Source organism: Chanodichthys erythropterus, chromosome 4 (assembly GCF_024489055.1).
Source record: "Chanodichthys erythropterus isolate Z2021 chromosome 4, ASM2448905v1, whole genome shotgun sequence".
Lineage (NCBI taxonomy): Eukaryota > Metazoa > Chordata > Actinopteri > Cypriniformes > Xenocyprididae > Chanodichthys > Chanodichthys erythropterus.
The window spans coordinates 8,512,953-8,537,746 of NC_090224.1; the positions used below are offsets into that span (position 1 = coordinate 8,512,953).

General features: G+C 37.5%; 2 protein-coding genes and 1 long non-coding RNA gene across 3 annotated transcripts; 1 reads left to right on the forward strand and 2 right to left on the reverse strand.

Annotated features, from left to right (window-relative positions):
• Positions 1-1,218: 1,218 nt before the first annotated feature.
• klf11a (Kruppel like factor 11a) lies at positions 1,219-5,848 on the reverse strand. The gene is made up of 4 exons (XM_067383050.1): positions 5,708-5,848; positions 4,544-4,789; positions 2,070-2,946; positions 1,219-1,980 (listed from the first exon to the last, which is right to left on the reverse strand). The coding sequence occupies exons 1-4, from the start codon at positions 5,735-5,737 to the stop codon at positions 1,694-1,696; spliced, it is 1,440 nt and encodes a 479-aa protein (XP_067239151.1). The 5' UTR covers positions 5,738-5,848; the 3' UTR covers positions 1,219-1,693.
• A 247-nt stretch (positions 5,849-6,095) lies between these two features.
• Positions 6,096-7,101, forward strand: LOC137018423 (uncharacterized). Its single transcript, XR_010894907.1, has 3 exons — positions 6,096-6,210; positions 6,565-6,715; positions 6,855-7,101. It is a non-coding gene; the product is annotated as an uncharacterized lncRNA (long non-coding RNA).
• A 5,000-nt stretch (positions 7,102-12,101) lies between these two features.
• Positions 12,102-22,245, reverse strand: taf1b (TATA box binding protein (Tbp)-associated factor, RNA polymerase I, B). Its single transcript, XM_067383051.1, has 15 exons — positions 22,153-22,245; positions 21,957-22,055; positions 21,594-21,681; positions 21,393-21,490; positions 20,805-20,897; positions 18,742-18,850; positions 18,500-18,644; positions 14,677-14,776; positions 14,442-14,589; positions 14,153-14,330; positions 13,980-14,017; positions 13,820-13,901; positions 13,667-13,737; positions 13,347-13,581; positions 12,102-13,204 (listed from the first exon to the last, which is right to left on the reverse strand). The coding sequence occupies exons 1-15, from the start codon at positions 22,168-22,170 to the stop codon at positions 12,973-12,975; spliced, it is 1,734 nt and encodes a 577-aa protein (XP_067239152.1). The 5' UTR covers positions 22,171-22,245; the 3' UTR covers positions 12,102-12,972.
• Positions 22,246-24,794: the final 2,549 nt, after the last annotated feature.

The window sequence follows — 24,794 nt, forward strand, 5'->3', positions numbered from 1 at the left end:
AGAGGTCACTGCCGGGGATAAAATACTGGATGCTTCTGGGATACTGCTCCCTAGTGGCAGGAGGACAATCATCACAGACCTGATGTGTTAGTTTTGCAGAAACTCATCACATAAATTCTGCTAACAAACATTTGAACAAAAATATGAAACATTATCAGCTGCATACACATCATCACATCTCCATAATGTTCTCGCAGACAACGTTACATTAACGTACTTATTTAACGTTAGTTAGGATGCTATTTGACTGTTTCTTTATGGATATGATGATAATGATAGGCCGAATGCAAAGATAAAATAGGAGAAAATATACATACACGTACACACAAAACATTATAGCTACTATGAAATCACCAAATGCGATTGTGGGATCAACACCGTGGAGGAAATAAAACGAAACAAAGCCTCGAATGTTGCAGTAAACTGCCTGTAACGCTAAAGACAGCAGGGGGCGCACTTCACCTGTCGTTCGAGAGATTTTATATGGATCGTCTGCAAGTTGTTAAAAGGATATTATTATCATATGTACATATATTATCATACATTATAATATATAAAAAGATTCTGTTAAGCATAAAAAATCATTGTATTCCGTCCGCCAATTGCTTTAAAAAAAAAAAAAAAGACACCACGTCATGAATTTTTATTTTACTTCTCACTTTGGTTTAGTTAATCATCATTAAAACAGAAAATATTGTGTCTTAAATCGACTTTTGCAGTTACTGCTTTTTTATTTTGTGTTTCCTTTTTCCGTTTGGAAATATCGGTCAGTAAGGCAAATGGGCGGAGACCAAGGCTTGTCAGTCAAGCTGCTGCTGCCATATTTACAAATAGTCATCTTCTGTGATTGGTCGCGCCCCCTAACCGCTCCACAATGGAGCGCTGTGATTGGACGAGGTTTGTTACTGGGTGCTGTGGGGTGACAATGTTTGAGAATTGATGTTGAGCTAGTGTTGTGTAACTGTGTCGTCACACCAGTTCATGGCTATGTAATGATTCTATTGTTTTCTTTACCCACGTTTTACACGTTGTGTAACACTTGTCAGCCTGTGTTTTTTGTTGTTTTTTCATAGGTAAGTTTAATCTTTTTTATATTAAATATATTTGGTGAACCATTTTGAAGAGGTTTTTGTTTCTTTTTTGTTTTTAAAGCCTAGTAATGTTTTTAAAATGTCTTGAATTACACAAGTAATTTGTAATTAGATACAGTAATATATTTTCATTTATCAGAGGTAACAAATAAAACAAATTCTATATTCTTACTACAAATGTTTATTATTAAATAATATGGAATATTGCAGGTAGTATCACATACAGGAATACTGTCCAATTAACAGAAGTAACATCAATAACATTTATTTATATATCAACAATAAATGCAAATTTGAATACACATTACATTCATATAGATAGTAATATTTATATACATATATACAACAGTAAAGAGTAAGTAACAGATGAAATGATGCAAAGACTTTGGCAAAGGGAGTAAATACATATTGGGAGACATAACTTATATAAAAGTAAACAAGAATTCCTTATAAACAACCATGATTAAAGTAAAAATCCAGTGCAATGTCACATTGTTTTATGTACATGGATGTGTAGCAGCCTTGGTTTTCTTGAATTTCCCATTAAATGGTCAGTGGGATATTGTCCTGAGGTGACTGAGGTGAGTGGTAGGAGTCTCAACTTAGTTTGAGGCAGGAAGAAGCATACTAAGGGGCATGGAAGATGGTGCTTGGGAAGTGGCCATTTTGTTTACGTCACGAACTTCGTTAGGCCATGCTGTAGACCTCTTGGTTGTCATATGACGCCGTGCGTGTTTGGTCAGGTGGTCACTTCGCATGAACCGACGCTCACAGACAGGACAGACAAACTTCTTTTCACCCGTGTGTGTCCGACGATGCCTGGAGAGTTCATCTGAACGGGCAAATTTTTTGTCACACCCTTCCCAATGACAACTAAATGGCTTCTCGCCTGAGAAACAGAGGGAGATTATCAATAAACATCTTTATGGGTGCAACCGATTAGAACAAAAATGTATTGTCTGCCAAATGGATACAAACCTGTATGGGTTCTTAAATGAGCCTTCAAGTGGGAACTTTTAAAGTAAGTCTTCTTGCATCCTTGGAAGTTGCAGACGTAATTCCGCCTACGTGAGAAGTCAGACTGTGTCACTCCGCTGCTCTGACCTGAGGGCACGTAGACTGGAGCGGGTGCCAAAGGCAGGAGCTTCGTGTTCCCAAGCGTAACAACGCTCTGCTGGCAGGTGGAGGATTGGGATACCTGAGACTGCGGGACTACAAACATCACAGTGCCCTGAGCCACAGGTGAGCTCACCAGAAGAGGTTGAGAATGTGGAAGAATGGGCTTTGACCCTGAGGTCTGCATCTGAACTGGAGTCTGAACGAACGCTGAGATGATTCCAGTCTGCCCGTTAACAGGAAAAACCTGACAGAGCACCGGAGGGCTGGAAATGGGCGACTGTGGAACGGCGGACTGTGAAGTAGGGATAGCAAAGCATGGGGAGTCAGGAGAAGGGGCCGTTCTCTCTGTTTCTGCAGTGTCACATGGGCTACTGCAGCTTTGCAGTTCTGCTTTGAGGTTGGCATTGGGCTCTGTGTGCTGTAGAGGGATTTCTGTGTAACATGGCTTCTCCTGCCCTGTGGTCGGAGATGGAATGTTGTGGTCCATGGATCTGTCGGCGGTGTGCCGTATAACACTGGTGGCTCTGCGCAACGAGGACTGTTCTGCCGTCTGCGGCGGAGCTGGGTTGAGAAGGACTGTGGTACTGGGATGCAAGTTGATGTGACATGCAGCCCTGTTGGTCAAGGCTGAGCATAGTCTGGGATGTGTTTTGAGACTTGAGCAGGCTACTGAGGTACTGAGAACCGCTGTGCCTGAAGTTTCCGCAAAGCTTGGGCTGTGGGGAGGGGTCATGCACTGGTGGGAGAGAAGACATTTGCATTGAGCATTGGGAATTTTCTTCAAGGCTGGAATATACTACATGATTTTTGCCCAATTTTCAATCTGGACAAGTTGACCCTAGTTGACGAAAGTCAGAGCCAGTCTTCATATTTTGGGAAGTCTGAGTTGATTGATTTTCACAGAAAATCATATAGTGTATGATGTGCACAGACTCTAATTTTGTAGCTTTAGACTATGATTCTATCCAGCATGGGCGTCAATTGGGTATGGCAGGGTGTGGCGACTGCCATACCTTGGCTGCCTGGTCAAGTCAATGCAACTTATATAATTTTATTCATTGCATTCAGAATTAATGGAGTCATACTACTATGTGTAACATATAATTTGTATTGTTAAATAAAACAGAAAAGGATGTGGATGTTATATTCATGTCATTTAAGATCAACGGCGCTGCCAGTGTGTCTATTCACAACGTAATTTTGCAGCGTTGAGTATTGCAGCCATTTCTGTTGAAAATAATGACCAATCAGAGGTGTTTTAAGTTACCAGTTGTCCTAACCAGCCGCGATGATTCTATTTTAGAAACGTTTTTTATTGTTTTGCGAAGTTGTGGCTGGAACAACAACACAAAGTATGGAAATGATAATCTCAGGTAATGTTTATGTGCTTTATTTAATGTTGAAAGCAGTTAATGTGACTTTAAATATCATTTACTGCTCCAAGCTTTCACCTCAAATCTTGCAAATGGAAGCAAGAACGTTCAAACTGTGAACGAACAACTGTATTCTATGACAAAGATTGCTTTAGTATGTGTTTTTAATAAAGTTTCAACAGTGTAATATTTGTGAATTTGATTATGTACTTATCCATTTCTTTGCAAGTGCCGCCAAGTTTAATCTCTGGTGCCGTGCAAATGCCCCGAAACACTCTGTTCTGATTGGCTGTGGTTTTTGATTGATTGACTTTTAGTTTTACAAATGAGGACAATCTTTGTAGGATGAACAAAAGTGCTTTTGGTAATCATATTAAAAATAACACTTAAATTGGATAATATTCAGACTTTTGAGCTTTGAAGTGCTGGAAAAAGTTGTGTGAAGAAAGTGAGACTGTCACGTCGAGGGAGTAAGACTGGATGATGTCATCAGAGTCTGCCATACCCTGGCTTTTGGTTAAATGATGCCACTTCTATCCAGTCAAAACATTTTGTATTTTGAGCTGATTTTGAAATATTGCTTTAATTTACCATGGATCTCCTAGCAATGGGCTGAGTTTGTTGTGTTCGTAACGACTTGAAAGTCTGGTAGTGTGTGAAAGTCATTTAGTGTATGATTCCTGGTTTTTGGTAGTGTGTGATAGTCATTTAGTGTATGATGCCCGGTTTTTCTTTATAACCATTTACAAAGTCAGCAAGAGTGTGATGCCTAGTGTTTTCAAATCTGTTCTGATTTTAAACATGTAATTTATTCCAGCCTACTATACACTTTACGTCTTCCTCTTTCAAAATGAAGTAGGCCATAACAGCTTTCACTTATGCAGCATCCACAAATCTTATTTGGAAAAAATCATTTATAATGCTCACACAGTCCATTTTTTTTAATTTAGAGTCACTCACCAGTGATGAAAGGGAGACCAGGTCTTTAGGGGACTCAATGACTTCAGGCTGCAAGGCAAGAGAATCACAGGAGTCTGAGGTGGGCGTCAGTGGGCGAGGCTTGTGCGTCCTCTGGACCCAGGAGCTCATGCACACCAAAGCTTCCGCAGCCTCCAGGTCATTGTATTCCAGAGTGGAGGAGCAGGACTTCTCACTGTCATGCCTGTTTCTCTCCATCATTACCTCGCAGATGTCCACAAGACTAGACTATAGATTATTAAAAAAAAGCACATTTATCATTTTAATGCCACAGTGGGCTGGTTAATAAACTGCAGTAAATTGACACCATCAAGATAACGGTTCCTATCTGATTTCATGACATAAAATAAAACTGGCAAAATGATGATGTTTGTTATGCATCTGCTGTAAATAGCTGCTGCTGCCATTCATAAGCAAAGAAAGGGGCCCCAGTAGTTGGCGACTACACCCACCCAGCGCCTTGCACAGCGTTAACCGTGAGCTGCTGGGAACCTCCCATCGCCAAATATAGATTTAAGAGTGACGTGCACCCAACCAAAAAGCCATGTGAGTGTGCCATGCAAAAAAAAAAAAAAAGTATAATCCAAGTGGTTAACCATATCAAGACGTTTTGCATTAAGGTTACTCTTTTTGTCATAATAGAGCCCTTATGAAACACCAAGCATGATAGAGAAAATGCACAACGTTGTTGTAATAACACAAACAATGCATTCTGAAATAACTGACAAATGAATGTATAAATGAAGGAGGTCAAAATTTATGTTCAAACTCAAGTATGTTCAGGGGGCACATAAGGTCGCCAACAAACAAAAAAACTGATGACAACAGTTTGAACGTAAAGTAGCACTGCAGCTCAATGCAGGAGGGAAATGAACAATGATTGCGGCAAATGGCCATCATCACTTATTTAATTAAAGCAATTTAACACAAAGAATGTGGTTCATTTCAGCTGTCAAGTATGCTTTTGTGTGTGTAAACCAAAATTATAAACATTGCTTTGCTCAAAGTCAACTGTTCTCCGTCAGTGAGCATCCAGTTATGTTACACGGGGTGCAACTTACAGTAAAAGAGGTTGTCATTAGTGGGTCAATGCGCAAATACTAAAAAAGTAGCAATAAAGCCACTTTGTCAATAAAATCAACTTACCCGGCCGGAGTCAGAGGCAAAATTCAGCATATGTGTGCGTCTCTTAAAAGCAATGAGAAGACAGTTGTGATGCGAAGCCCGGGCACACAAGTCTAACCACTTTTTTTACAGCAGGGTCCAACCTCAGCTGAGTGAATCAGAAGCGCAAAAAAACAACAGAAAGAAAAAAAAACAGAAACAAAATTCAGAGCGCTCTGGCGGGTGGTAACATGTTACCAATCAAAAACAAAGGTGTAGCGGAAAAGGACCAATGAAAAAGCAGGCAGCGCGTGATCAGTACGTGATCGCTCGCTGATTGGCTGAAACGGGGTGCGTGGCTGTTGGGGGGCGTTACAGAGGAGTCAGCGGTGTCAGAGTAAACCCGGTGAACCCGGTGCTCGAGAACTGGGGGAAAGGTCGGCGCAGCGAACGAGCGGAATCGTGAGATACTCGCACGCGTCTGGCTAGCTGTGCCATCGGAGTGTGGCATGCGCAGACGAGCGCGCGCTGAGTCCACACTGGATGTACGTGAGCCAACGCCTGTGTTCAAGACAAAACTGAAACATATAAGCGAAAACAGTACTTTTTATATAATAAAAATATGTCCGTATTTATAATATAAACTGTTGTCATGTTTAGTAGCCTCATGCGACTGGTGCACAAAGGCGCTGCTAAAAGAAGTATTGAATAATAGCTGTACACTTAAAATGAAACAACAACAATGCGACTAATGACAATAATAATATCGAAATATATTGTATAATCATATTTACTTCGCCTTTTTAACAAAAACAAACAATTTTAGAAAAATTGCGGATGCACAATTTTTCTAAAATGCATTTTTTTTTTTTTTTTTTTTTGTCTGTTTGAAAAGACAGTTGTCACAAGAGTGGTCCGGAAATCATTACGTCTGACGTGCGTACACGGACCTGGTTTCAGTGAACTGAACTGAACTCAGGAACCTCAGTGGAACAGCTTTCTGTGAAAGAATCCAGGGCGGAGCCTATGAATGTGCTGCATCTCTTTGTTGTAACTACACTAACCTTTATGTGTATCTCTCTTTGTATGTTTTTCGTGATAATTAGCTGTTCTTACACTGAAATTATTAGTCGGAACAGGTGTAAATGTGTGTAAATCATTGGTATATCCTAATTGTGTGTCCCTGCAGGAGGGCTGTGATTTTGCTGGTCTGTCTAGGTGAGCAGAGCTGAGCAGACAAAAGGCTTCATCAGTCTACCCCTCCTCTTCAGAGATTCAGATATTCAGTGAAAAAGACAGAAAAGATTGTATTTCTCTGTCTGTGATGTGTTGTATAGCTGAGGAAGACATTTGCTGTCCTTGGAAATGTTTAGCATTCATTAATGTTCTTAGCAAAGAAATAAAGGGAACTTATGGTCGACATTTGTAAAATAAAATCGTCAAATGTATAATAATCAAACAATGTAGCCTTTTTTCCACAAAGATGATTCTATAATAAAAATGAATGTGGAGTCCTAAACACATAATTGACACAAGGCAGCTAATGTCCTATTAAAGAGCTATATTTAAATCTATATACATATAGGGAAGGTTGAGCCATTTTGTCTGATAATAAAGACTAAGTGTTTCTGACGCGGATCTGGAAATATTTAAAGGTGCCCTAGAACCAGTTTTTACAAGATGTAATATAAGTCTAAGGTGTCCCTTGAAGTTTCAGCTCAAAATACCCCATAGATTTTTTTTTAAATTAATTTTTTTAACTGCCTATTTTGGGGCATCATTAACTATGCACCGATTCAGGCTGCGGCCCCTTTAAATCGTGCACTCCCCCGCCCCCCGAGCTCTCGACTATAATACAGTGCATTTACAAAGTTCACACAGCTAATATAACCCTCAAATGGATCTTTACAAGATGTTCGTCATGCATGCTGCATGCATGCTTCGGATCATGTGAGTATAGTATTCATTTGGATGTTTACATTTGATTCTGAATGAGTTTGATGGTGCTTCGTGGCTAAAGCTAACATTACACACTGTTGGAGAGATTTATAAAGAATGAAGTTGTGTTTATGAATTACACAGACTGCAAGTGTTTAAAAATGAAATTAGCGACGCTCTCTTGTCTCCGTGAATACAGTAAGAAACGATGGTAACTTTAACCACATTTAACAGTACATTAGCAACATGCTAACGAAACATTTAGAAAGACAATTCACAAATATCACTAAAAATATCGTGATATCAAGGATCATGTCAGTTATTATTGCTCCATCTGCCATTTTTCGCTGTTGTTCTTGCTTGCTTACCTAGTCTGATGATTCAGCTGTGCTCACCTAGACATTAATATTGGCTCGTCTAATGCCTTGAACATGAGCTGGCATATGCAAATATTGGGGGCGTACATATTAATGATCCCGACTGTTGCGTAACAGTCAGTGTTATGTTGAGATTTGCCTGTTCTTCGGAGGTCTTTTAAACAAATGAGATTTATATAAGGAGGAAACAATGGTGTTTGAGACTCACTTTATGTCATTTCCATGTATACTGAACTCTTGTTATTCAACTATGCCGAGGTAAATTCAATTTTTGATTCTAGGGCACCTTTAATCCCATAGAAAATATTTACAACTAATTGGACATAATAACGAAATAATTGCTTTTTAAGCCTTCTTAAAGTTTTAAACCATCAAAAATATTTAAACAAAAGAGGACTTTTATTGGTGAAACACGTTTCTTTATACTGCATGGAGATTTAGAAGGCAACATCCGGTTTTGCTTCATAATTATTAGACTATATTTTGATAGCAGCAGGACTGGGGTTTTTCTGTTGTTTTTATATTTGTTGAAACTGGGAGTGACATGTAAAGAGAAAAGACACAAAGGTCTTTAGATGATTCCATGTAAATAAGGAACATGTCTTCATTTAGCAAAAGCTGTAAGAAAAAGTAAAAGACGGAGGAAAGAAGATATCCTGAAAACACAGAAAAAGTTTTGGTTCAGTGAGATTTTTTAATGTTTTTGAAAGAAGTAAAACTGCTAGCTACTTAATAATTTAGTGGAAACCATTATACATTTCAGTATTCTTAGAAATTTCAAAAGAACAGCATTTATTTGAAAAAGAAAACTTTTGTAACATTCTAAAAGTCTTTACTGTCACTATTGATCAGATTAATGTGTCTTTGCTCGGGGGAAAAAAGCATTAAAGGAGGTCAGGCAATGTTTTTCATAAACACTTGTTATACTGGTTGAAACTCTCTTCACATCCTGATAGCAATCAATAATAGAAGTCGTCTAAATATTAAAATATGTACATAATCTTCTGTGGAAGTCTCAGGACCAAAATAATGTTTGTCCAATCATTGCATTCGGTCCGAATGCAATGATTGGTTATTTGGTTATGACTGTATTTTTTATTTTTCCGATTGACACCTGCTCCCTTAAAAAACATTTGAGTGTTTAAATAACACAATTATTTTCTTTATCGATTTTCACAGTAATTTCTGAATACAGCTGCTGAATGGTTATATTTAAATATAAATAATAATATATATTAGAAGGAAGTATTTGGTATATAAAAATATAAAGAGCTAACCCCACTGAGTTCCAGTACTTACTGAAAATGTAATAATTTTTGTTTCTCAGTAAGTATAAATAACATTGTTTAAAATTAGAACTAAAATGTTAGCATAAAATACAAGTGCTAAATAGAAAATATTTCACAAGATATTTCTACTTGAATTATTCATGTGTTTTTAGTTTGGTAATTATGACAACTTTTAAAGTCAGTAAAGTCTATTTAATGAGGAATAAAATTATATAAAGAGTTCTGGAGAACCTTTGCTTTACACACATCATTTTAAATGAAGCTTAGACATTATTATACAAATCTTTATATAAATTGTTAGACCTAAAATTTTGCACTGTTATACGTCACACACAACTTGTAGGTTCTAGATTCATCACCATAGCTTGTGTTTTCGAGAATGAGCTGTTTGAACCCAGAGACTGTGGAATCTTGGGAGGGTAGTGAGGCCATTTATGGGGGTTAGGCTGCTAGCCAGGGAAGGCAGTGTGTGTGTCTGTGTGTGTGAAAGAGAGAGGCCAAACAGGGCATGCAAACACTGGCTATGAGGAGGGTTGGGTGGCAGATGTGCTGTCCGCTTTTGGCTGCTGAGGAAAAACAGTTGAAACTTTGGGGCTTCATCCAATGTGCTGCTGCAGCGTGTCTGAACTGAATGACTTGAGCTCAGCTCAGATAGGTGGGGTTCTCAAAAAGTAGGTCATCCAAAAAGGGTGGGCTCGCTTTTAACCTCTGAGATGCAACATGCTTTCCGTGTTACGTAGCCTGAATCTTCCCCATCATGGCCGTTAGAGATAAATGTTGATAAATTAACATCATAAATCAAAGTAAGAGTGTTGGTGCTTTATCCTCACAGTTTTTGTACTGGAATGAAACTAACTCAGCATTTTGAGTAAGTTACATGAATTCTCAGAGGCACCATCACATGAGTTGAGACTGTAAGAGCAAACAGCTCGCCTCCACACCCACGACTCACGCAGAAGGATGAGAACATTTTTCACAATATTCGCACCCCTCAGTTCTGAATATGCAACCTATAAATGGATAAATGCACATTGACTCACACTAGCACACAACTAAAACATGATGGCCTGTCTACTTGATTTAACATAGCATTAGTGATAAAGGCACGTTGTGAGTCTGTTATATATTTTGCAAAGCATTTTTGCATGATGCACACAAAGGAGTCCACAAAGTCTGTAAGCATTTATTTCTTATTACTGAAAAAGTTTGGGGTTTGTACAATTAAAATAAATGTTTTTGAAAGAAGTCCCTTATGCTTACAAAGGCTGCATTTATTTGATCAAAATACAGTAAAATATAATTACAATTTAAAATAATTGTTTTGTATTTTAACATATTTTAAAATGTAATTTATTCTTGTGATGGCAAAGCTGAGTTTTCAGCAGCCATTATTTCAGTCTTTAGTGTCACATGATCCTTTAGAAATTAGTTTAATATGCTGAATTGATTCTCAAGAAACTTATTTTATCAGTGTTATTCATCAGAAACCAGGTGCTGCTTAATATTTTTCTTGAAACTGATACTTTTTATTTAATTCAGGATTTTCCTTAATGAATAGAAAGTTCAAAAGAGCAGCATTTATTCATAAGATCTTTAGGAATCTTTTGTAACATTATAAATACCTTGTAATCAGTTTCATGTGTGCTAAATAAAAGTATTATTTTCTTAAAGAAAGAAAGAAGTTACTGTAATCTTACCACAAAGTTTTGAATAATTTTTGATTCAGCAGTAAGTCTTAGCCAGACATGGATATCTGTTGTTGTGATAGTTTATCAATTGAATAGAGCTTGATAAGTTCACTAAAGATGTTAGTCCACTGCCCTTTAACCTATGACCATAAATAAACTGCAGGAAAATAATGCTTGCTCACATTTTTCAGAATTAGGCCTACAGAGTTTTATTGTTTTGCTGACTTGAAGCTCAAATGTTACCATGTGAGGAGACAATATTTTGAGGGGAAGTGGCTTTTGAGACTGCTTAAAACATGAAAAGTGTCAACTCTATTATAAAAACGTTTCCTAAATGTAGTTTCGTAGTATGAAAAACAATATAAATGGTTGCGACCACTTTCAGAAGAAAAGTTAAGAGGCATAACGAGCTAAAACTTCAGCGTCAAATACTGACACGAAGTAGAATGAAAAGAAACAGAGGTGGGGGAAGGAGAGGAAGTGAAGTGTGAGATAAAACACTAAAGATACGACCGTCGTTTGTTTACAATGAAATTGTGCCGGTCTAGCATGTTTATCTGTGTGTACACAAACCCTGGTCAGTAAGCCAAGGTTAAACCCCGCTCGTGCGATCCCCAGACCGAGTGTTTTCCATTTGGCACCACGGCGTGTGATCAGCTCAAAAATAGTGCTGTCTGTTTGGGAGAACCCAAGTCAAACAGAAAACATGCCAGGAAAACAGCCCCACTACACGTGAGAAGGGAAAACAACCCTGGAAAGCATGCTGGGTAATTTGTTTTGCTGGAAAAAAAGAGTGTTTCTGAGTATACGTTTGTGCACGTCAGGGCTTTTCACGCAGAAAGCATGTAGACGATGTTTACATACACACACGCTCAGTCAGCTGTTTTGCTGAGAAATAGTGCCAGAAAAACACCCATGACACCACACAGGCTCTGTCCTGGTTTTCCCTTCTCGGCCACCCCTATGGCTCAGTCTTTCTCAAATTTCTTCCTCCCTCCATCACTCCTGCCTTACTGTTTCAATGTTTATTTCTCTCTGGAAACATGGTTGTTTTATTTCTTGGCTGAAATAGTCCAACTCCTCTTTAGCTAATGGGACTCAACTCTTCGGTCAAAAAGTTCAAACATAAACACAAAAGTTTTCCTTTCTTTTATTCCCTCCTTCCATCCATTTTTGTAAGAGAGAGAAAGAGAAATATCGAAAATAATAATATAACGTCAATGCAATTATAATAAAGCGTGTGTCCAAAACATTTCTTGAACACAGGTTTCCATCAACTTGAAATTATGTACAACAAATATCTTGAAAGCAGCAAAACAAAGACAGAAATCATGTGCAGACAAATAAAAACAATATGAACTCTTTTCATCAGTAGCTTTATCACATCTGGTGTTATTTCAATATCTCATGAGATTTTTAAGAAACAAATTTGTCACTTCGCAATACAATATGCCACAATTGAGGCATATTGAAAGGACACGTATGATATTTAATTTCGTGACAGCAGAATCTAGAGCAACAGGACAGCTGGAGTATGTATATTATATGCAATTACTTTAAGTCACAGTATGGTCAAATATAAGGCCACATTCTCCTAAACAAGTCTGAACTGAAAAGGGTGAAATGGTTTCCTTCACCCAGGTCTCTTAATACAAAGACTTTAAGAAAAGAAAACTGCTCAGACACAAAACCCTCAAGCAGTAGATATAACCAGAACCATTATTTACAAAACTATAAATTTTTCTTTCACAAATCACAGACAAAACCATTTTAGTGAGATGCAGGACAAAAGAATCTATCAACACTCAATTGAGAGGCGCATTACTCCCCCTGCTGGTTCATCTGTGCAGCTACAACCAAAATCAAATGATCAAATAATCAAAATATAAAATACAAGAAAAGTAACATTTTTGAGGGAAACAGACACTGTTCATTCCAAGTCTCATAACAGAGATAAACTGTGTAAGACACTATTGAAAATAATAATGCACACATACATTGTCTTACATGACAACTTAACTAGACATTTTTTTTTTTTTTTTGGACTTCATTTTTTCATTTTGGATGGATTTATAAGTCCATTTAAATGCAGAATGACTTCTTTTCAAGAAGCGACGCTCAACGTCGAGGACCGCTTTGTGCACTTCTGCCTGACGGACCCCCAGAATGAAAGAGAAAAGATCAAGGACCCACGAGTACATCCTGGGCAACCAGGGCTCAACTTCGGGGAAATGATCACCGCATGACCTATGAAAGGGAAAGTAAGAAGAGAGAAAAAAAAGAAAAAAAAGTATGAGAAAATATTTTACACATTGCATTATATAATATAAAATATATAATAAAGTATTATAGTATATGTCATTGAGAAAAAGCATTTGTGATGACTCACTTAGATACGCATAACCTCAGTTCAGGATGCCAGTATTTTTGGTTGGCGAGGTATCTGAACCCATCTTTGCTGAAGATACAGTTCAAACGACTGTTATACATACTGGGTCCATCCGAACCCTCCTCATTTCCCCAGCTGAAGCGAAAACTAGAGTGAGGTTTTGTGGTGGAAGGCAGTTGTTCTGGTTCAGGTTCACTTAACCTACGAAATCTGTGCTCCAAAAAATCAGCCATGCCTGGAGATGTGAAAGTGGACAGCATTGGATGACAGACAGAGATACCGACTGAGATCATTACTGAGATGTGACCAGATCAGCTTACGTCTTTTTTTCATGATTAAGTGCTTTCTGCCCAAAGATGTAATGAAAGGATTAGTGGGTTTCCATTTCCGGCTGAAAGAGAAGAACAGAAAAGATTATAGTAAAACGTTTGTCAATAAAAGTCATGGAAACTATTGAAATAATTGTGTCTTACAGGGCTTCTTCTCGTTCCTCATTCTGTCTGGCTTTCTCCAAGACGGGTTGTACTATCTCAAACCACCTGTTTAACCTGAAGACTGTGAAAAGCGTATGAGAGCATGTTGTGGTACCAATAATGAAACACATCACAATAAAAACTGGCAAAATAGTGTTACCTTCCTTTTTCTTCTTCTTGGCCGCTTCAGATATCTTCCTTGAGACATTAATGAGAAAAAGAGAAACATTCAGCAAAAAATTCTAATTTACAAAGCCAGTTAAGTATAAAAAAGACCTTTTTAGACCCCAAAGATAACATCAAAACCCTCAGTAACAAATTAAAGTGACGCACCACTCCACATGATCATCCAACTTGAAAAGGAGCTTCATGGTGACAATGATGACAGCTACTGCCTCAATCTCATAGCGCACGAGATGAGGGCTCTCTCTGTTGGGGTCAAAGGTCAGATAGGAGTCATCATCCATACCTGCCCCTTTTATAACCTTGTGGACCCAAACATGAAGGGCATCTGAGGAGGATCAGAGACATACAGCTAGTCAAACGAGAACCAAACAAACAGATAAAAAGAGAATTAAGCCATCATTTGACACAATTTTCCATTATAGTCAAAAACACTCACCTGGGAGGTTTGCTTCCAACAGATATCGGACGGTGAGTGGAAGAGGGTGGAGAAGGCAGTCCTGAGAAACCGTTGGGAAGGAAGGTAATTTCATGATCTTAGCCAGCAACAAAGCTTCTCTATGGACCACTGAGTAGAGAGGAAGTTTCTGTAGAAATCCAGAAGTCACAGCCATTAGAAATACAACACACTGATTTATGACTGAAGAAGTGTGAACTGGTTGCGTTATCCTCACCCGAACTCGAAAGAATTCGACATCTCTTCCAAACAGTCTCATCTCCTGTGGAAAAACATCTTGAATGTCTATATAAGGGACACGTCTCTCTGAGACCAACCTGCAAAAAACAAAATCAGACATTTTTCAAATGATCCTGTACAAGTATACACAGTGTAAAAAGCATCATGTCATCACTAACAATGCTGAACCCAGGCTGAAAAGACCGCAAAGCAACATTTTGATGCTGCACAGTGCATACCATGCATGGACCCATGCAAAGCAAACACATAATTAGCATCAAGTCAGCATGAAATAAAATTTTTAAAAAAATCGACCCCATTTACATGCATGCAATTCATTGGTGCATGTTATTCCAAAGAATGACAGTGGTAATTGTGTTGCAGTCGGAGGCCAGAAGTAACTAAATTTAATCAAAAATAATTTGTGTTCTGAAGATGAACAAAGGTCTTACGGGTGTAGAACGACATGAAGGTGAATAATTAAAGGATTCAAATAAAATTTTCCTGATAATTTACTCACCCCCATGTCATCCAAGATGTCCATGTCCTTCTTTCTTCAGTCAAAAAGAAATTAAGGTTTTTGATGAAAACATTCCAGGATTATTCTCCTTATAGTGGACTTCAATGGACTCCACTGTTGAAGGTCAAAATTACAGTTTCAGTGCAGCTTCAAAAAGGCTTTAAACGATACCGGACGAGGAATAACAGTCTTATCTAGCGAAACGATTGGTCATTTTCTAAAAAAAAAAAATACATTAAGACTTGGCATTCTCAAACTGATGACAACAGACGAGAATTTAACATCAGCAGTGAACTGTTTGAGTATAAAAGACTGATGAGAAGGCTGGCCAGGCAGATACTGATTGAGCAGTGTCTCTCAACACGAGAAACCCAGCTGATTACACCTTTGATTGAAACTTTGCTTTGTTTTGTTAACTTTGTTAATAACCTTTGTTTGCCAATATTTTTGGTAAATTATAATTAAAAATTACTATTCCATTAATTGCAAATAACTTTCTACCATTATTTTTATTACTAAACCCTTGAGCACGAACAGACCACAGAGAAGTCTTCTGAGCAAATTGTAAGTACTGTTTCAGATTTGACTTACTCTACCTAACCTGAGAATAATAAATAATAAGGTTAAAGGTGTTAAGGTAAAATTTATACACCATAAAACAATATAAAGCATATACATTTACTTTTTCTTTTTAGAAAATGACCGATCGTTTCGCTAGATAAGACGCTTATTCCACGTCTGGTATCGTTTAAAGCTGCACTAAAACTGTAATTTTGACCTTCAACAGTGGAGTCCATTGAAGTCCACTATATGGAGAAAAATCATGGAATGTTTTCATCAAAAACCTTAATTTCTTTTTGACTGAAGAAAGAAAGACATGAACATCATGGATGACATGGGGGTGAGTAACTTATCAGGAAAATTTTATTTGAAAGTGGACTAATCCTTTAATGACAGAATTTTCATTTTTGGGTACGGTGTAGAACGACATGAAGGTAGGGCTGGGCGATATATCGCATGAGATTGTCACGCGCATTTCGTCAGTAAAGCCGGTTCCCTGATTACCGCTAAATCGCCATCACCTGCTTTCAAATGGAGCAGAATTTAATAAACAGATCCATAGTTCACTGATAAGCCACGCAATATCGCGTTCATTATCAAAGGCGATTCATCTGCGGCATTAAGTCTAAGATGTCCCCTCAACGTGTCTGTGAAGTTTCAGCTATAAATATCCCATACATTTTTTTTAATTAAATTTTAATTTCCTATTTTGAGCCATAATTACATATGCACCAATTAAGCGCACGGGCCCTTTAAATCTCCTGCTCCCCCGCCCCTGCAAGCTCTCGACTGCCTTAAACAGCAAACACAATGTTCACACAGCTAATATAACTCTCAAAATGGATCTTTACAAAGTGTTCGTTATGCATACATCGATTCCTGTGAGTATAGTATTTATTTGGATGTTTACATTTGATTCTGAATGAGTTTGATGGTGCTCCGTGGCTAAAGCTAACATTACACACTGTTGGAGAGATTTATAAAGAATGAAGTTGTGTTTATGAATTATACAGACTGCAAGTGTTTAAAAAAAATGAAAATAGCGATGGCTCTCTTGATCATGTCAGTTATTATTGCTACATCTGCCATTTTTTACCATTATCCTTGCTTGTTTACCTAGTCTGATGATTCAGCTGTGCTCATCCAGACGTTTTGCCCTTGTGTAATGCCTTGATCATGGGCTGGCATATGCAAATATTGGGGGCGTACATATTAATGAGATTCGCCTGTTTTTCGGAGGCGTTTTAAACAAATGAGGTTTATATAATGAGGAAGCAATGGAGTTTGAGACTCACTGTATGTCATTTCCATGTACTGAACTCTTGTTATTCCTCTATGCCAAGGTAAATTCAATTTTTAATTCGATGGCACCTTTAAATACTGACCCTCATGAAGTTTCCAAACCCGTAAGACCTTCTTTCATCTTGGGAACACAAATTAAAATATTTTTGATGAAATCCAATTTTTTTTTATCCCCCATAGAAAACAACATAATTACCACATTCAAGGTCCAGAAAAGTAGTAAAGACTTCGTTAAAATAATCAACGTGATTCAACCTTAATGTAATGAAGCGACAAGAATACATTTTGTGCACAAAAACAGAACAAAAAGTATTCTTGTCGCTTTATAACAAAGGTTGAACCACTGTAGTCATGTTGACTATGTCTTTACCACTTTTCTGGACCTTGAAAGACAGTAATTACATTGGTTGCTGTGGGGGATAATAAAAACAAAAACTCTCGGATTTCATCAAAAATGTCTTAATTTGTGTTCCGAAGATGAACTAAGGTCTTATGGGTTTGTGTATAAGGGTGAGGACTTAATGACAGAAATTTAATTTTTTGGGTGAACTAACCCTTTAATAGCCAAACCCAAACAATCCCAAATGATAGTATCATATCCCGCCCTATGGCCTATTTCACTCATAAATGTCACATTATGAAGTAAATGGGTCACAAAAGGCAATTAGGCTACGTTCACACTGCAGGGCTTAATGCTCAATTCCGATTTTTTGAAAAAATTCGATTTTTTTGCAAGGCCGTTCACATTTTCAATTAAATGCGACCTTTTGTGATCTCCTGTGTGAACGTGAAATGACCCAAAAGTGACCCACATGCGCAGAAGAGTACACAACGGTCAACGACGTCACTCGTTGTATGCGGAAGTAGATGGCCACTTCGTTTGTTCCAGGCTTTAACCTCCTTGTATTTGGCTCGGATGCTTTTTATTTTTCGCTGGCATTGGAGCCAGGATCGTCTGTAACCACGCTCGGCCATTTCGCTGGAAATGTTTTCGTAAACCGCCCGCTTCCGATAAGAGCCCTCGAGTTTGGCCTGAATAGAGCTGTCACCCCAAATATTAATTAAATCTGTGACCTCGCTTCCCTGCCATTGACTGGTCTCAGCAGCATCGTCCACCATGGTTGTTGTTTATCTTCTCGTTCCCGCCTACTTCCACGCACAATTATGACATTTGTAGCGTATCAATGACGTACAGGTCGGATACATGTGGTCTGGATGTTCAGACGGAGGTCGCATTTCAAAAGATCGGATACGTATCGGATTCAGGACCACATACCCAAGTGGCCTGGGTCACATTTGAAAAGATCGGATCTGTGTCGTTCAGACTGTCATGAAAAGATCGGATACAGGTCGCATAGGGGCAAAAAAATCGGAATTGGGTCGTTTCAGCCTGCAGTGTGAACGTAGAGTCGAAATAAGCAGCGTTTATCCTCCAAACCTCAGTAAGTCAGTCAGAGTGATGGCCTCTCGGACCCAAAGCAGAGCCAGATGGCACAGGGCCAGCGTCCGTGGCATGGTCATAAGAGGGAATGAATGTCGGTATAGAGCAGATTCAAGAGATGACTGTCCTTCACTGGTGTAACCTGCGCAAGAAAACTAAATGCAGCTCAACTGCCATTTTTTTTATAAGGTGTAAATGTGCGAGCTGACAGAAAATCATATTCATAATGATATTTATACCTGAGCATGACAACGCTCCCGAATTATCTGAAGTAGCCTCACTACTACCGTGATAAGACAGCTCGCTCTGAATGTCAGGCTCTGACTCACTCTTCTTCTTCTTCGAGTACTTGAGGGCAAAAAGATAGGAAGAAAGTACAGCAGTGGTTACTGTTAATTAAATCATGTAATAATCATTTTTTGTTACTGAAATAAAACAAAAAAAATATAGATATTAGATGAACAACTTGGCAACTAACTGAAATACTATAAGTTGAAGTACTAAATTACTCAAACTGAAATACAAATAAATTACAGCTAAATAGAAATATGAAAAGTGATTAAAGGTGCCCTATAACCAGTTTTTACAAGATGTAATATAAGTCTAAGGTGTCCCCTGAATGTGTCTGAAGTTTCAGCTCAAAATACCCCATAGATTTTTTTTTATAAATTTTTTTAACTGCCTATTTTGGGGCATCATTAACTATGCACCGATATAGGTTGCGGCCCCTTTAAATCTCGCGCTCCCTGGCCCAAAGATTTACAAAGTTCACACAGCTAATATAACCCTCAAATGGATATTTACAAGATGTTTGTCATGCATACTGCATGTATGCGTCGGATCATGCGAGTATAGTATTTATTTGGATGTTTACATTTGATTCTGAATGAGTTTGATAGTGCTAAAGCTAACATTACACACTGTTGAAAAATAATCATGTTATCATGGATCATGTCAACTATTATCGCTCCATCTGCCATTTTTCGCTATTGTCCTTGCTTGCTTACCTAGTCTGATGATTCAGCTGTGCACAGATCCAGACGTTAATACTGGCTGCCCTTGTGTAATGCCTTGAACATGAGCTGGCATATGCAAATATTAGGGGCGTTTATATTAATGATCTTGACTGTTACTATGTAACAGTTGGTGTTATGTTGAGATTTGCCTGTTTTTCGGAGGTCTTTTAAACAATTGAGATTTACATAAGAAGGAGGAAGCAATGGAGTTTGAAACTCAATGTATGTCATTTCCATGTGCTGAACTCTTGTTATTCAACTATGCCAAGGTAAATTAAATTTTTGATTCTAGGGCACCTTTAAAAAAAAAAAAAAAATGACAAAAAGCACTTAACCAAACTTTTCAAACTTAAAAAGGTACACTATGTAACTTTTGGCCCTCAAGCGGTTAAAAAGCAAAACTGCATGCATTTTGCAGTAGAACATTTTTTTGATGAATATGTTTTGGTTGTGCTTCGGCTCTGTGTACTGCTCTCATTACCTAAAAAACAAGAGGGAGATTATCCTGCTGCTCATAAATCATTCACTACTAGGCTTAAGAAATATGACCAGTTTAGATGGAAAGGATCTCAAGCTGACTAGCTGAAGACATTACTGTAGCTACAGTATACCCAATAATAGACAGGGTACTTCCTTGAAAATAAACAGCAGCACAGCGCTACAACAACCATAATGAAATTACCCTTCACTAGGGCTGGTGATGGCGATTTAGCGGCAATCAGGGAACCGGCTTTACTGAAGAAATGCGCGTGACAAAAGCATTCGATACATCGCCCAGCCCTACCCTTCACAATAGTTAATGCTTTACAATGAACTCTGTTAGACAGATACATAATTTATTAGTTCAATAAAATACCTTGTCACTTTTACAAAATAAAACACTGTGTTGCTTTGGCTTATACAACATTTCAAATCACTCAGTCCATCTCAGAAAAGCCAAACCAATGTTGATTCTTGTTTTTATTATGTTATATTTCAAGCTCTGTCGCTTTCACTTTTTGCAAGCACACACTCTGTTCAGCATTTTTTTTAATTGTGTGATTGATTATGTATTGACTATTTAAATGTTGTTAATTTTGAACAAAAAAGGTTACACAGTGTACCTTTAATTTAAAATAAAACTGAAAATGTATAAATAAAAGCAAATTGAAAATATTAATACTATAATAGAATATAAATAATAATAAAATAACATTGGAGCAAAGAGAGGATGATTTTTTTTTACACTATACAAAATCCAATTTTTTTCTATTTAATGCAACATTAAAATTCAACATAAACCTTACCACTGTAAATCTTGGAGTGTACACTGGAGTTTCTGTGAAAGCTTGCCGTGTGCTCTGCAGGTATCTCTTCCAGAAATTCCATACAACTTCTGTCTGTCAAAACAAAATATGACGGATCTTACAGAGTCACTTTCTTCTTGTCATCTATACAGGGTCTTTCGCACTGAGTGCGATTTATAATGTGAATGTACAACACAATGACACTCTTCAATCAAAACATATCCCTACGGAGCAAATCACAGCGTGATAAAGCGAGATTTTTTCTGACCAGTGTGTCGATTTTTGAGGTTAAAGCCAAATTAAAAAAATCAATGATACACACACACAAGGGAAAATGCATTCAGGTCAGCAAAACCTATCGTGCAGGCGTTCGGTGTGAAAGGGCCTTAAGACTGTGATATATTAAACTAAGGTCTGGTTTCGCAAGCAGCACTTATATTAAGCCAGGATTAGGCCTTAGTTCAGATAGGATATTTAAGTAGTTTTTAAAAACATGCCTTAGAAAAAACATTACTTGAGTGCATCATTTTAGTCTGGGACAAAGCTTAATGCCTGTTAATCTGTGAAACTGGGGGCAAAGCTACTAACCTCAAACTTCATGCAAACACCAAGACTGACCAAAGCCTTGGCCTGGTGTTTCAAGATGAACTGAAATCCCTCACATACCATCCACTCTCGGTCATCCTCTGAAATCAGACAGAAGACATGAGATCATGTAAAGGACAGTGCTTTTTAACTCTAAATGTCTCATACCAGTTTATCAAAAGTGGACAGAAGACATTGACTGACCCTCTCTCTTTCTCTTGGATTTCTTTAATGCTGAGATCCTGCTGTTTTTACTATGAAGGGTGGACTCATCAAACACCTCCTTCGTTTTCTAGGAGAAGATGTGAAAATATATTACTTGCATATTATTGCATTAATTATTTCAGTCATTTGCATCACTGAATTAAAATTATTTTATAGAAACCACATATAAAATGAGAGTCTGTAGAATATTAAATATTTTACAATCGAAAAACACGTATATCGACCACACAAATGTTCAGTGTTCTAGAATTTTCTAACCTTGGAAAACAGTGGGAAAAAACCCTGTGATTTCCATGACCGCGAGAGCTTCGGGTATCTAATAATTTGTGTCTATCTACCAACCTCGATCACATTGTGGCAGTTCTTGCAGAAGAAGTGACCCCCATCTGAAACTCCCCATTCCACAGCAGCGCACTGGCCACATGGCTCACTGTATTCAGCCTGGAAGAAGACATCAAGCAAGCAGCATCATCATAAGCTCCCATATCGAAATAACAGTGCAAACCGCCAAACAAGACTAACTTTAGGAGAAACTCACAGTTAATTCTTCGTCCATGATTTTAATATGAGCTTCTGAAAACTTCCATATAAACTTCCATCCTGCGCACACAGTTTTGTTTGCCTTCTGTGATCAAGCAGCGCATGGAAAGGGAAATTACGCATAATTTTCATAATAAAAGTCCAAGGTAATCTAAATTTATTTGAGACTTAAAAATTGGTTTTAAACCTTTAGTTTATTTTATTACTGTGGACATTCATTATTTTGTTATATATTTACTTCTAATTTTATTGTTTATTTTTTATGCATCGTTTATGATAAAAAAATAAATGCATTCTTTTTATATATATATATATATATATATATATATATATATATATATATATATATATATATATATATATATGCCTAATATAAGAAACTGTGTAATAATTGAATATTATAAAATTACATGCTTAAATATGAATTATAATAAAATACTTTATTAAAAAAAATCGCAAAAAACTAATAATGGTCATCATAATAATGCATATTTGTGCACTGTGTGTAGAAATAAAGAATAATTATTATATCCCTTATTTTATATATTTACTTCAAATTTGGTTGATTATTTTTATTATATTATTATATTTTGTACATATGCTTAATACATAAAAGAGCAATTGTGTAATAATTGTACATAATATAATTTTATTATATATTTATAAGACTTAAATTTTAATCATGTATGTAGAAATAAAAAATTCAATTATTTTATTATTTATATTATTATTTGATTTAATGTACCAATTGCTATCATTAATTTACATATTGTGTTTTTTTTTTATTGGGGGGGGGGGTGTTGCTTTGGCAATACAAATGCATAAGTTATTATTATTATTATTACCACTTTATCTGCCATGTCTCTCCTGCATATACTAAAACATATGTCATCATGGACAATGAACAGTAGATGGAGTATAAGTCCATGAATCTGTCAGTGCCTTGGGGGCGTAAACAATATCATAGTTCCCATACCTGGACTGCATCCATTCCCCCCAAATTTCCTTTACAAAATAAATAAGTAACCCTGAGCAGCATTCTCTTTTTTTCCTACTGTTCTCCTCACTCCATGATGACAGTTATAAAAGTGTCCTTGTCTATATGATGGTCTTATTAGCAGTATTCATATCAAACATTACATTTTTATGACATTTCTCCAGCCACGTATAAGCACACCATATTTATAATATGATTCATTAATGTTTATGTACAGATTATGCATTTAAAGTTCAAAATTAAGAGCTGCAGGGAATTTTAACACATTATCAGCAATTATATGTTCCAGACAAAATAAAGGGAGATTCAATGTGCAATGTGACATTTGTCTTTTGTGTGCATAGGCCTATGTGTTTTTCTTGTGTGTGTGTGTGTGTGTGTTTCTTTTTTTTTTTTCACGTAGGCATCAGCAAAGCAAACCTCCCTTCCTCCTCCCCACCTCTTTGAAGAAAGCTGCTTCTTTCACCACTGGGCCAATTTCATGGTTTACTGCCTCCCAAGCTTTCTTTCATGTTCTCTATGCAAAACACAGCATTGTTGCCAATGGAAATCAGGAATAGTCAGTAACTGCAGCCAGGTGGTATTATTCTTCACACTAATAATGCAGCGGATTGCACTCCCTCCAGTATGGCACGTTACACATCCCCACAGACGTCGCATGGCATGGATAGAGATAGTAGGAGGCTGTGGGCGAAGAGAAAATTATACTTGAGTCTTGTACACTTAGTTCCTAACTGGTATAAATATTACATGCTCTCACTGCTTTTCCCATCACGACTCAGCTTCCTGCTGTTCACGGCAGCTGAGGTTGGCCCAAAAACCAGCCAGTGCTTGTTGTGAGCTGCACCACACAGTAGACTTCATCTGTAATTAAAGAGTATGAAACACTATTAACTCTCATATTTATAACACTTAACCTAAATGGGTACGTGTGTATAAGCACGCAACGCGTGAGGTAGTTTGAAGGAACTGCTAAGCCGGATCAGTTCAGTAAGTAATTTAAGACCACTTCTGATCAACTCAAACTGCTGAGACTGGTTCAACCAATTCACTGGAAATGCCTCTTTCTCTGTCATTAAAACCTGACCATGAAACAATCTTTGCTATCATATTAACACATAAAGTCACGCTATGTAAATTTTCACTACTAGAGGTAGCTTATTCAAGGTGTAGCTTGGTGACACCTTGATTTCGCGGAATCACAGGAGGTGTTGTCTTCATGTCTACAGCCAATGGAAAAGAATCAGGACAGGACTGGGCAGAAATCATGTTCATGGATGAGATTATTAAAGGTGCCCTAGATTCAAAAATTGAATTTATCTCGGCATAGTTAAATAACAAGAGTTCAGTACATAGAAAAGACATACAGTGAGTCTCAAACTCCATTGTTTCCTCCTTCTTATATAAATCTCATTTGTTTAAAAGACTTCCGAAGAAAAGGCGAATCTCAACATAACACCGACTGTTACGTAACAGTCGGGATGTACGCCCCCAATATTTGCATATGCCAGCCCATGTTCCCAACATTATGAAAGGCATTAGACAAGGGCAGAACGGATCTGTGCAGAGCTGAATCATCAGACTAGGTAAGCAAGCAAGGACAATAGCAAAAAATGGCAGATGGAGCAATAATAACTGACATG